This window comes from Oncorhynchus keta, chromosome 34 (genome assembly GCF_023373465.1).
Source record: "Oncorhynchus keta strain PuntledgeMale-10-30-2019 chromosome 34, Oket_V2, whole genome shotgun sequence".
Classification (NCBI taxonomy): domain Eukaryota; kingdom Metazoa; phylum Chordata; class Actinopteri; order Salmoniformes; family Salmonidae; genus Oncorhynchus; species Oncorhynchus keta.
The window spans coordinates 57,277,404-57,291,877 of NC_068454.1; the positions used below are offsets into that span (position 1 = coordinate 57,277,404).

General features: G+C 43.0%; 1 protein-coding gene across 1 annotated transcript in view; it reads left to right on the forward strand.

Annotated features, from left to right (window-relative positions):
* Positions 1-14,474, forward strand: part of LOC118367350 (serine/threonine-protein kinase 40) — a 33,957-nt gene that overhangs the window by 5,049 nt on the left and 14,434 nt on the right. The window contains exons 4-8 of the mRNA XM_035750714.2: positions 815-958; positions 2,032-2,262; positions 2,886-2,938; positions 10,313-10,428; positions 12,470-12,614. Of these exons, the coding sequence (XP_035606607.1) occupies positions 815-958; positions 2,032-2,262; positions 2,886-2,938; positions 10,313-10,428; positions 12,470-12,614 (689 nt within the window). The remainder of the gene's footprint in view (positions 1-814; positions 959-2,031; positions 2,263-2,885; positions 2,939-10,312; positions 10,429-12,469; positions 12,615-14,474) is intronic.

Sequence of the window (14,474 nt, forward strand, 5' to 3'; positions counted from 1 at the left end):
GCCTTTTGAACCTTTGACCTTCCTAAACAGACTTCTTTGTTGGTGTTCAGTTATGCCTTTACGGCCCTATTTCAGTGCAGCAGCCTGCGCTTGCTTAGGCGGAAGACAAACTGTAGAGGCTATTTGTTTATTGGGGCAATCCAATAATCTGTTTTACACACAAGGTGTTTTTAGGAGGAAGAGCGAAAAAAAAGGTGGCACCCTGCCTCGACCCCAATGCTAAATCCCAGTGCAAAGTCTCTCTACCCCCCTCAGTGTCTCCTGAGTGTGTTGACCGTAGCATGTAGGGACATGTTTTTGCAAAGGATGAAATGAGCATGAAAAACAAGTTTTATTTTCGTCAATACTTAACACTTTTTTTTTTTTCTGAAAACTGCATTGTTGATCAAGGGCTTGTAAGTAAGCATTTCACTGTTGTATTCGGCATGTGACAAATAAAATATGATTTGATGTGCCAAAAATGCAGGCCTGTCTTGTCCCCTCTGGCTCTCAACCCCTCCCCTCCCCCTTCCTCTCCTTTCCTAAGTTCTTTCCCAAGGCCTAGATCAGCTGCTGGCGTCAGCTGTTAATGGGACATTTTTAGGCATTGTTGTAGGGGTGAGGACTCCATGTGGTTCAGAGATTTCTCCCCAGTCCCAGAGCTTGTGTTCTCGGGGTCGAATTCATTAGGCGACACTAGCAAGATGTTTTGCAATGGGAAACAAAAACCAAGCATTTCTTATTAGACAAATCTAGGTAGGCCCTGCCTGTTCCAGTCAGTTTTCTGTTTTTTGGTGCCTAATGAACACAACCTTGCTGCTGCTTTCTGTTGTAGATCCTGACGCTGGAGGAGCGGGCAGACGTGGCCGCAGAGACCCAGGAAGAGAGGCAGGGGAAGATGCTGCTGCACACAGAGTACTCCCTCCTCTCGCTGCTCCATAACCAGGACGGAGTGGTGCACCACCATGGCCTGTTCCAGGTAAATGGCAATAGTTTACTTGGTGCGTCACAAACTTTCAGGTACATCGCTTGGTGCTGCAGCCCTTTGTAATGTCTTTCAATGATGAGAACTTCACATACCTGTACTGAATTACTGTGATTGTACATTATTCTTTCTGATGAGAGACTTGCATAGTTTTTTACTTGCCTCCCAAAGACACCCATTCAGGGAAAACAATATATTCACATCCCCTACCAACCACACTGCACAGTCCCAGTCCAGTTGAGCTTAGACACTTCCATAGAAATATTGAAGCACCTTTTTCTTCAAGCCATCACTTTCCTAGTCGACCACTCGCACAGTGACTCAGCCCTTCCCATTTCTTTATAACTTTGTTATTGTTCCCTCTGCCGCCTCTCTCTTTCACAACCCTATTCCTCCTCAACGCGCTCTTCCTAGAATAGCTACATTGAGCCGTGCGGCATGATTCATTCAAGGCTACAACGCTATTGATTGGTTTATTATAGTTCCGTCTCCAAGAGGGCCAGTTAATAATGATTTGTCTCAGGAAAGCCTTGAGGCCCAGCCATCTAAATCTGGACAAACCAATACCAATGGGGATCAGCTGGGAACGGTGGCTCGCTCTGAGGTGAATAGAGAAGAATGACCTTTGTTATTCATCTCAACCCCCAGGCTCAGTAGAGGTGAATGTGTCCTATTCACATTGGAGATGGGATGGTTGTGCACAGATCACTGAGCCTTGTCATCTCCTCCACTGTTCTCTCTCATAGCTGATCGTCAGACTGCAATTTTACTTGACAATGGAAGCCGTACAATTGTCATGGCTTTAGTCCGAATTTGTTCTTTCTTACAGCTCTGGGGCATCTCTTTAGAAGATTGTATTGTTTAGGGCACATGTAGCAAAATGTTTTGCAATTAAAAAAAAATTAAGGTTTTATTGGACAAGCACATTTTAATTCTGTTTTTTGGCCTTTTGTTTGTGCTTACTGAACACTACCCATAACAACAGATTGAAAAGCGCGCTGATAAAGGATACGGTTTCCTCTTTAATCACCCTAACCAATCCGCTCTCTCTCCCCTGTCCACTTTAGGACCGGGCGTACGAGATTGTGGAGGACCCGGAGGCCAACAATGGCAAGGTACGCCGGATGAAGAAGCGGATCTGCCTAGTGCTGGACTGCCTCTGTGCGCACGATTTCAGCGACAAGACTGCGGACCTCATCAACCTGCAGCACTACGTCATCAAGGAGAAGCGGCTGAGCGAGCGCGAGGCCATCGTCATCTTCTACGACGTGGTGCGTGTGGTGGAGGCCCTGCACAAGGTGAGTCCGACCAACAAAACATGTACAGCACGTTTTTGAGGAAGACGAGGTGCGGAAACGCTAATCTTGATCACAATGCGTATGCCTAATTATTTGGAACACGAGGCGATTTGTAGATCAGTGATTCAACTCGGTCCGACTACAATGTAGCTGTTTGGATTTAGGCTGTTTCGAACACGTCCATCTGCTTCTCGACTAGGGTTCAGTCTGTGCTTTGCAGGTTGACCAGGCTTTAAATTATCTGTTGATGGCCAGTTGTTGGGAAATTGTATGTCAGATTATCTGGTCACTGCCTAGTGCCTTCACAGGCTGACCTTCATGATCAAGTAATTGGTCACGGACTTGACTATATAGTCATCTATGACCCATAGCTTTGACGATTATGTTCTTGAAAATATGTATGTATTAAAGTGTATTTTCTTTACGGTCTCCAACTTAAGTCTTGGGCGGGTTCAGACAAATCAAAATGTTACGCTTTTTTTATGTAGCCCCTCCGTTGAGTCGTCCAAGCTAAACCGCTCCTATAGAGCAGTAACAGCATTGACTTGAGTTGCTTTTGTTCCAGTGCTTCATTCAACAACCGTCTGACAATCTCATCCGTCTCTACCTCTTTCACCCTGCAGAAGAACATTGTGCACCGAGACCTGAAGCTTGGAAACATGGTGCTGAACAAACGGTAAGGACACAGTCATGCTTTCATATTTGGTTTAGCCATGCGAGAGGCCCCATGCAGTGTGTATCCGGTGTGCAACTGGGCTTCAACCCGAGCAGGGTCAAGTCCTCGCAGCCTCGAGGAGACAGATCTCCCAGCCCAGTCCCTTCACCCCTCTTTCTTTCTCTCTTTAGTACGAGTCAGTGACTCATTCCCTGTGGTCGTGTTTTGGAAGGCAGTGATGGGAACCTAGTGCGAAAAAGAGGTTGAAGAACATGCCCTCTTTGTGCTCTGAGGGGGGTGGTGGAACTGCACATGGTTGGAACCGCACATGGTTGGAACTCTGGCTCAGGTGCACATCAGGGGACAGTGCTGTGCTGCCATTAATCTGATGGGCCCTGCAGAATTCAGCCAGCTCCTTATCCATAAAGCCCCCCCCAAAAAAATCTATTTTCAGTCTTATGTTCCATTATTTGATTTTGTTTTACATTGGGTAAAAGTACAGACTCAGAGCTTCAAAATGGTACATCCTACACTGTAGTTGGAGAAAACATGGAAGTAATGCTGCTTTTAAAAGTTAATAAACTTATCCCATTTAAGAGAAGGGCATTCAAACATTTAGCTGTGATTTTTCACACGTGCTCCACATTAATCCTTGGGAAATGTATATTTAGAAAAGGATTACTTTCACCAAATTGCCAAAATGATAAGTTCACACATTAGGCAAACCATTAACCGTATTAAATTGCCTATTGTATCATAAAGATAACCTTTCACATTGAAGAACTACAGTGTTGCTCTTTGTTTACACCCGTTAAGCCTTAGACCCAACCATCTCTTAAAGAAGTCACGTGAACACTTCCAAGTGCTAAAGGTAGTAGTCTAAAATTAGAACTTTAACACAAGGGTGTCGTTAAAGCACTACCTAGGCCTTTATCATGAGATCCTTTGAGTGACTTTGGTTCAGGTTATGATATGAGCAAACTGAAAATATTTTTGTCTTGCCCTTTGGAGCAGGGCATGTAATGTCCATGGCCTTTGTCATTGCAATAGTCCTGATCGTATGTGTTTGCTGGGTTGTGTCCAGTCCAATGGATGCTTGCTCATCTCTGGGAGGAAGGACATCATCGTTGCGCAGCAGCTGATAGCTAGTTCCATCAGTGTGAAAGGTCCTTGGCCAGAACACCAGGCTCCAGACAATTTAAGCTGTGGAGAAAGGCAGACAAAAGTAGACAAGGCATTAAAACCTTGCATTTAAGTACCAAGACAAATACCTGTAGTGCTGTTTGTTCATCTCCTTACACTTGTGGGGAGAGCAGGTTTCTGCTGAAAGACAAATTCCAGATCAATAGGTAAAGAAAATGTGTGAATTAATCTCCTATAGCTTGTTATTGCCTGTTACTAAAATGCCCTGTATACACTCAACTTGTATCCAGCCAAACAATGGCAATGCAGACATTACAAGATAACTAGCTAATAATTAGCAAACGTTTAACTTCATCATTACCAGCAGACTAGATGTGCATGGTATTCATCTTGCTATAAATGCCATGGTTACTCCATGGAATTTTTTGGGGGTTGACCGAAGTCACGCTAAAAAACAATGTAATATTCTCTACAAGCCAGTATATTGAATGAAATTGTATTTCCACTTTACCGGTTGTACATGCTGTTGATGGGAGGTAGAGATGGGGTATCCACAGGATAGTGCTGTTTACCTGACTCTTTGCAGTGCCGGTAGTTTGTTGCTTGTATTAATAGCCGAATGTAACCGAAATGTCGCCTGACACACGTTTCCTTGCAATAAGCTAGAAGTGTTTGCCTTTTAGTTAGGCTTGGCCATATTTTTCAAGTGTTTTGTCATGTGCAAATTGCATCAGTATTGAAAATAACAACTGGAAATACAGACCAGTGTACTAAAGGTTGGGTTGGTAACACTTCCCTGTGGATATTGTTTTATCAAATTACCTCCGACATAGATTAGCAGTTGTCAACCGATGTCCCTAAATTGAAATGAAGTTAACATTCTGACTGTTTGGGAATGCTGAGCCTACATGTTAGAGATAAGTGTAACTATTTCACTGTCCGATTTCTTTACGAGCCTAGTATTAATCTAGCTGGTCAGCTAGTTGAACATGTCGATGTCTAGCTATTTAGCCATTTCATCTGTGCCTGTCACTTAACTTGGTTTGATTAACTTGCTCCACAGTGGCTATTTTCATTAGCTAGCTAGTTAAACATAACAAACTGACAAACATATCGTCCTGGCTTTGTACATCAGTAATCAACATTAACCGCAGAATGCAACTGGCCATCTCAGCTAGCTGGCTATAACATTACTTGGATGCAACTGTCTAGCTAGCAAACAAGATAATTAAGCCTTGTGCTTTTCTGGAAAAAAATTGTCCATTGTGGTATGGGTCAGGTTGACCCGCACAGTTTAAACAAAGTGTAAACAAAGAATCAAGTGAAAAACACTTTTTTTCTTGTCAGATCTTTCAGAAAGAAATACAATACAATTTGATTTAAAAAACTATCATTTTGTGAGAAATATTTAACAAATAGTTCTTAGTTTTTTTAAATCAAATTTTATTGTGTTTCCCCAGGTAGGCTTTTCCCCCCTGGTGTTTTCCATTAACACTTAGGTGTGATTTGACTTTATTGGTCAAGCATCCCTTCAGTCTTTCTCTCCACATGTTGAACCCAATGTACGTGTGCTTTCTGCAGATGTATTTATCGCATTCTACACAAGTGGTGTTGGTTTTACTGTCTTGGTGAGAATGGCAGAGCAAATTGTGTAGTTCCTGGAACAATTTTGAGTACGTTGGAAGCTGACAGTCTACCTTGACTTTGTCGTGGTGACAGTGACCATTCTATATTACTGTCTTTGGACTTCCGTGTCCTCTCTTCTCTGGATGATGGTTGTTGCATGCGCTCTCATCTGAAGGAGATGGTATGGCAGACCCCTCTGAAACCTCTTCACCAAAGCAAATTCACAATCAGGAGGACAATGCTGTTGATCCATTCTCTGAAACCTCTTCTATTTCGCAGTCCAGAATTTGTGATGAGGCTTCATTGATTGAATCTTTTGGAGCTCATTTTTGACTGTCTCTGTCAGATCTGCTGCTCTCGCACTGAGAAGGTTGGGCAAGTCCTTTTCGCCCATAATTATAAAAGTGCAACCAGAACCAGTCAAAGCCAAATCCATCAAAGACACTTGGTTTATTTTTGGACCCGTGCGAATATCTATACACATGAAATTCTCCAGGTCAAAATGACCCACATGTTTGTATACAATCTGCAGACATTCCCCAACACATCAGTATGTGCACATTTTGAAGTTGGGTTCATGACCCTAAATGAGAAGTCATTGAGAAAGAGGTTAACTAGTATTTTTGGCAACTCAAAAGTAGAAATGGATCAAATTGACCCACAACAATGCCCGAGGGTTAAACAACGGGAAAGTGGCATATTCATGGGTCTGAATGAGTTTCATTCATGCATACACATTCATATCTAATTACTATTGCCCATACATCTGTTTCTCAAACTAGACACTAATGTACTTGCCCTGTTGCTCACCGGGGCCTCCCACTCTTTCTATTCTAGTTGGAGACAGTTTGCACTGTTCTGTGAAGGGAGTAGTACACAGCATTGTATGAGATCTTCAGTTTCTTGGCAATTTCTCGCATGGGATAGCCTTCATTTCTCAGAACAATAATAGACTGACGAGTTTCTGAAGAAATGTATTTGTTTCTGGTCATTTTGAGCTTGTAATCAAACCCACAAATGCTGATGTTCCAGATACTCAACTAGTCTGAAGAAGGCCAGTTTTATTGCTGCTTTTAATCAGAACAATAGTTTTCAGCTGTGCTAACATAATTGCAAAAGGGTTTTCGAATGATTAACTTGCCTTTTAAAATAATCTACTTAGATTATCAAACATGATGTGCCATTGGAACAGAGGACTGATGGTTGCTGATATTGGGCCTCTGTATGTATATGTAGATATTACATTAAACATCTGCTATTTCCAGCTACAATAGTAATTAACAACATTAACAATGTTGTTTTTTTCTGATCAATTTGATATTTTAATGGACAAATGTGCTTTTCTTTCAAAAACAAGGACATTTCTTAATGACCCCAAACTTCTGAACAGTAGTGTACATTTTGCACAATGAGCACTTGTCTCTCAAATACATTGTTAGCTAGCTAGTCAATGCTAGTAAGGCAAAAATTCACATGAAATCAGTCAACACCTCAAGGCATTGTATCAATAATATGAAACGAGCCACTTATGATTCCCCACATGGCAGTTTCTTGTCAGCTCTTTCTAGCAAAATTTGGCCATCCAGAATCTCAACACGCTGACTTCTGCACCATGGAAGCGCGCACATCATTTTCCTGACATGGTCAGCTAACCCATCTATAGTGAATCTAGAATGATATCGCAGCCTCTTGCGATATAGATATTGTGGATGTCAGTATTGCAATCTTATATCAAAAGTAGATTAATCGTGCATCCCTAGTGAGCACCATTCGGCCGCCGTAGTGGTGATGAAACAAAGTGTTTTGTTGTGGCCGGTTGGGCTGCTGCACAGAACAGAGCAGACGAGTAGAACACTCTGTCCCAGCTGGAGACAAAAGGAGAGGCCTGCCAAAGGCCCTCCATAGCTCAGGGCTGACTCACCATGGACACACGTCTCTCGCTCTCTCACACTCTCAGCCCTCTATTTACTTGCCCTCCCTCCCTCTGCTCTGTCTGTCAGAAGCTCTTTTTTTCTCACAAACTCTTTGCTCCTTACTCCTTTCTGTTTTCTCATGCTTCCTTTCTTCCATTCCCTCATTGTCTTCCTTTTTTGGCTTTTGCCTTTGCTCTCTGTGGTTTCATGTGTCCTCGCTGAATGTGCATGCATACAGTATGGGGGCCTCTCCCAGATTTGGGGTATGCAAAAAAACAATTTTACACCAGACACTTGTACATGTGAAGCAGGACAAATGTAAACACCCCTGATTTGATATTCGATCTCTGTGCACTTTCACCACCCTGTGAAGTTCATAACTTATTTAATCTGCCTAATAAACTACATGCTTTTCCCAGTCCTAGTGGTGGGCTATGTTGTGTGGTCTTATCATCGAATTAATCCATGTTTACTTTGATATGATTGTTATTATATAACTATTTGTGCATAAAGGCGTTTACACGGTTATTTCTCGTGTAATTTTTGACAAACACTGCTTGCCGACAATAAAGGCACCTGTATTTCCTGTTTCCATCATCGTTCGGGTCATTAATCCACAGGAGATGGATGGAAATGAGGCTATTATTGCATTTAGCCAGCAAGTTGTTTTAAATAGCTGGTGTTTGTAGGCTAGTAATACTTAAATAACCGAGGGTGTACTTTAGGGTTGTAAGATGTTTGGTTGATTGCTAACTAGACATGAGCCTCCTTGTCAGGCAATCGGTCTTTAGACTGCGAGGTGCTTGTTTCTCATCATGCTTCTGTCAGCTGCCACTGGCGGTGACATCAGCCGCTGCATATATTCCCACTGACTGTGCTGTACAGGTGTAAACTAATCTTCAATCTTCCCTTCACCAACTTCCTGTCCTGCAAAGCTGTGTGCTGTATCATTGTCAGGAGTTTGCTTATGCTGGAAATAAACATTGCAAACCAAATTTAAAAAGGGTGGGGCAGGGTTCACAAATAAGTAAAAAGGCAACATTTCAAAAATAGGAGCAGCTTTTAGTAGCATTTCAAAGTCAATCTGTGTTTAAAACTGGAAAGCAAAGTTGACTTTTTTTATATTGTAAATTGTGTTTGATTGTAAATTGTGTTTGATCGGACACTAGTCGCACACAGGTAAATCCCAAAATGTTTGAGGGAAATCCTTGACCTCACCACATTGTTTAAATTTTTTTTTTTTTTTAATCTCTCAAATATAGCATCAATTTTAGGGACACTCCTGCTGAAATTTGTTTTTAAAAAAATTGTAAACATTTTTTGTGCAATTTGAGCTTCATGTAGAGCCAGAGGATGCCATGTTCAACCCCTTTCCCATCAGTCTGGTTATTTTGGGCAGGATGGGGGGTCACAAGGGATGTGGAGGTTTCTGGTTTCCTGTCTCCTGGGGTCACGTGACCAGAAAGCGGAGACGGTGTGGTTCTTTTGGTCAACCCAGTCCTAAAAGGTCCCTCTCACGAGGCGAACACGCTATCTCTTTCATGGAGAGGATACAGCGTAAGAATAGCAACCGCAGTTGTGTGATGCATGCAGGCAAAAGAAAGGCCCCCTTCATAAAGCAGCTTTTTATCTAGAGCCCTTCAAGCGCAGCTTCCTGTCATTTAAGTTCAAAAGGCTACTGCATTATAGACAATTCATGCTCACAAATTTTGAACAGCCTCCTCAGATGGTAGACTGTCAAGACAGAATTGTTTCATCTTTAAAAATGTTTTTACAATGTGGCATTTTTAGCAAGCATGTTTTCACAGGAATTAACCTTAGCCTAAATGTGGCCTTCTGTCTGTGAGCAGAATGTGAACAGCATACAGTGTGAAAGTGAGAGCATAGGGGAAGCTGCATTGACCTCGGTCCTTGGAGAAAGGGGTGAGAACGTGAACTTGAGTGGACTAAGGCGCTAAATTTCAGTTGTGATTTGTGTAGCCTGTGCATGCGTTGTGTGGGTGGACTTAAGGAAAAGTGCACACACAAGCTTATTACTGCATACACATTTGTCAATTCAATTCCATGCAGGATTAGTCATTGAGATAATTAGCCCAAACTACAGGTTGACTCACATGTTTGTCAAAGTGCAGCCTTATTTATTTCCTCTTTCTCTCTACTGTCTCCCCCCCCCCTCCCCCACACACACACACACACACACACACACACTGTTTATCTATGATGACTCATGCAAACATCTGATAGGCCTATGTTTCTACAGAAACCAATATGATGTCCCTAGCAACGGCGCTTGAGTGCCAGACTGTCTGGAGTTTACCCTGTCTCTAGATATCACTGTCCTCCTGGTTTGGAGTTGTTCCTTCTGCTGCTTGTGATCATGTAGTCTTGTGTTTCTTTGTAACCTCTTAGCATAAAAAAAAAGAAACGAGTCGAATGCTTTGCTCAGTTAAATGTGCTGCAGTCAAATTAATTAGTGAGTTACCTACGCCTCCCAAGTCAGTCTGCATCTATTTAGTTTCATGCATCTATTTAGTTTCATGAAGCATTGTGTATCACACAGGCCTACCAGGCAGACCATTAGTCAGGAAGTAGAGTACAGTTTCCTTGGGTCATATTCATTAGGGCATACTGTGGTGCATTTCTTTCATGCAGTTTCTGACAGTACTTCTGTTTTGTATCTACTGAATATGACCCTGGTGTTGGTGTACCCTAGGACTCACCGGATTACCATCACCAACTTTTGCCTGGGCAAGCACCTGGTGAGCGAGGACGACCTGCTGAAGGACCAGCGAGGAAGTCCAGCCTACATCAGCCCTGACGTACTGAGTGGTGAGAGGACGCGCGCGCACACACAGGCATGAGAGGGGAAAGGAGAAGGATATTCTGTCAGTCTGTCACAAATGCTACTGACTGATGCCAAACACAATCTCATAACAGTTCAATTGAAACTTCCATATCTCCATGCTTGCTTTATGTAACAAGTGGACACAAATCATGTAGGCCTATTGATTTTTAAGGGTAACTCGCATGTTATTTGTGAAATGTGTTGAAGGTTTGACTGATAAGCTCCTGTTATATCTTTTACTGTTCTGTTGAAAGGGTCAGCCAAGTTTAATCTGGGTCGAGCTGGGAAACTGCGAGTCAGTCAGTAGGCTTGCGTAATGTTTGGCAGGCCACTGTTGCGTTGGATATTTCCGGTTATTAGGCAAAGCCTATTTTGCAAACTTGGGAACATTAGTGAAGGCTGAATCTCAAGGTATTTTGTTTTTCATTTATTGACTTGATCATCTCCGTTGCATGATGTTCTCTCGTGATAAGCTACGTGTTAGGGTATGTGGTGTTGATTTTGTTTGGGTTTATTGCAAACATGTATACTGTGCTACATTTAGCTTTTAGATTAATCGCTTGCTGCAGAGACGGCACACAATATTCCATCACTCTGTAGTTTGTGCACGCACTTCGTGCACACCGTTTGAAAAGTATTCTTAGCCCTTCAGTCTAGACACGATTGTCAGGGAAACGTGTGAAACGAGCAGATTTGGATGGTGTCTTCTTCCCCGCTTCATTTTAAAACGCAGAACCCAGGCCTATATGAGCAGAACATGACAAGTTGGAGACAGAACAATGAAACTGAGCTCCGGTGAGTCACCCTGATGACTCACCGAGAGAAACTACTCCCAACCCCCCCCCCCATCTGTGTGTCAAATGCATTACCATTATTGCCCCATGGGCGGAGTGCGGGAGACAAGCGACTGCCGACCACTTTATAACACTTTTCTCTGGTTCTAAAGAAGAGCACCATGCTCATTTGTCCTCCCATACATAATTTGTCTTCTGACTCCTCGTGCCTTTACTGTTTGATATAGGTTTAAGCATAATGGGGATATGGTATTGCCAGATGGGATTGCGGTTGGGAATTTCTTGGAAGATGAGTCTAAAGCTGCAGTTGGAGTGTTGAGTCACATTGTCTTCTGTGTCCAATTGGTTAATTATTCATTCTGAGGTTGATTAATGAGATATTATGGGTGGTTCTGGAGGAGGACAGTGGGTTGAAGAATAAAGAGAAACAATGTTTGTGGTTGAATTAAGATTCGATATTGTGATTGTACTGGTGCATGTACGTACATGATGTGAAAGCCTATATGCAAAACATGTTTTTTAAAGAAGTGTCATTTTCTCAGTCGCAAAATGTCAAACATTAACCCGTTTTCCCTCCACTTTTCATGCGTGTATATATCGGATACAAAATGTAATGACGGGAATAATGGAAACGGTACATTTTCATATTGTCAATGTTTTTTTTGTTCAACTTTCAGAATGTCGACTTTTAAACTTTGTCAGTGAAATGCTGGTGCAAATGCTTTTATGCTCATGAATATAATAATATCGTATCAAACTTTGAGTCAGGCGAAGACGTGTTGTCTTCCCACTATGACTTGTCACAAAAGCATGCAGTTTAGGCTACAGATGAAATAAATGATGCACTTCACAGAGTGGTGAAAGTGCGTAGTGATGAGCTTGATGCTGCTTTCCAATAAATATCAAGGGTCTTATTCTGGTGACAGGATAGACGATGCTTGGCTGCCGTTAGACAAAAATGCACTTTTTTGTTGTCCATAACGGTAATCTCATGTTAGCTAAACGTGTTCTCTAGCCAACAGTGCCCAGATAGCATTGATTTTTTTTTTTTTTATCCGGTACATGGGAATTTAACTACAAAAGGTATTTTAATGTGCATTACGTCATCACTTACAGCCTTATCTGTACAAGTCCAGTTGATGGAAACGCATCTTTGGTGGGAAAATTCACTTATTGTAATAACCTAGTACGTGAAACATTTTTTAAATGAATCTATTGTCTTCCTTTGCAGGCCGGCCGTACCACGGTAAGCCCAGTGACATGTGGGCCCTTGGCGTGGTGCTCTTCACCATGCTCTACGGCCAGTTCCCCTTCTACGACAGCATACCTCAGGAGCTATTCCGCAAGATCAAGGCTGCAGAGTACTCCATCCCAGAGTAGGTCAACATACAACCCCCCACCAATACAGTGCCACACATCCCATACTAGACCACACAAGCATTATTACTCCAAGCACCCCATACAGAGTTGCTACAATGATGCATGTCATGACAGTTGGTCTACTCAAGGACTTGGTGCAAGTCTGCCAATATCAATTAATTTCTGAGCCATACACTATTCAAATCAAATTTTATTTGTCACATACACATGGTTAGCAGATGTTAATGCGAGTGTAGCGAAATGCTTGTGCTTCTAGTTCCGACAATGCAGTAATAACCAACAAGTAATCTAACTAACAATTCCAAAACCTTATAGACACAAGTGTAAGGGGATAAAGAATATGTACATAAAGATATATGAATGAGTGATGGTACAGAGCGGCATGGGCAAGATACAGTAGATGGTATTGAGTGCAGTATATACATATGAGATGAGTATGTAAACAAAGTGGCATAGTTTAAAGTGGCTAGTGATATATGTATTCCATAAAGATGCAGTAGATGATATAGAGTACAGTATATACATATACATATGAGATGAATAATGTAGGGTATGTAAACATATTAGGTAGCATTGTTTAATATGTGATATATTTTACATCCATTCCCATTATTAAAGTGGCTGGAGTTGAGTCAGTGTGTTGGCAGCAGCCACTCAATGTTAGTGGTGGCTGTTTAACATTCTGTTGGCCTTGAGATAGAAGCTGTTTTTCAGTCTCTCGGTCCCTGCTTTGATGCACCTGTACTGACCTCGCCTTCTGGACGATAGCGGGGTGAACAGGCAGTGGCTCGGGTGGTTGTTGTCCTTGATGATCTTTATGGCCTTCCTGTGACATCGGGTGGTGTAGGTGTCCTGGAGGGCAGGTAGTTTGCCCCCGGTGATGTGTTGTGCAGACCTCACTACCCTCTGGAGAGCCTTACGGTTGTGGGCGGAGCAGTTGCCATACCAGGCGGCGATACAGCCCGACAGGATGCTCTCGATTGTGCATCTGTAGAAGTTTGTGTGCTTTTGGTGACAAGCCGAATTTCTTCAGCCTCCTGAGGTTGAAGAGGCGCTGCTGCGCCTTCTTCACGATGCTGTCTGTGTGGGTGGACCAATTCAGTTTGAGGGCTCAGAACGCACCCTTGTGGGGCTCCAGTGTCTCAGGATCACCAGGGTTGAAATGTTGTCGCCTACCCTCACCACCGGTGGGCGGCCCATCAGGAAGTCCAGTACCCAGTTGCACAGGGCGGGGTCGAGACCCAGGGTCTCGAGCTTGATGACGAGCTTGGAGGGCACTATGGTGTTAAATGCCGAGCTGTGGTCGATGAACAGCATTCTCACAGGTATTCCTCTTGTCCAGATAGGTTAGGTCAGTGTGGTTGAGATTGCATCGTCTGTGGACCTATTTGGGTGGTAAGCAAATTGGAGTGGGTCTAGGGTGTCAGGTAGGGTGGAGGTGATATGGTCCTTGACTAGTCTCTCAAAGCACGGAAGTGAGTGCTACGGGGCGGTTGTCATTTAGCTCAGTTACCTTAGCTTTCTTGGGAACAGGAACAATGGTGGCCCTCTTGAAGCATGTGGGAACAACAGACTGGGATAGGGATTGATTGAATATGTCCGTAAACACACCAGCCAGCTGGTCTGCGCATGCTCTGAGGGCGCGGCTGGGGATGCCGTCTGGGCCTGCAGCCTTGTGAGGGTTGACACATTTAAATGTTTTCCTCACGTCGGCTGCAGTGAAGGAGAGTCTGCATGTTTCAGTTGCGGGCCGTGGCACTGTGTTGTCCTCAAAGCGGGCAAAAAAGTTATTTCGTCTGCCTGGGAGCAAGACATCCTGGTCCGTGACGGGGCTAGTTTTCTTTTTGTAATCCGTG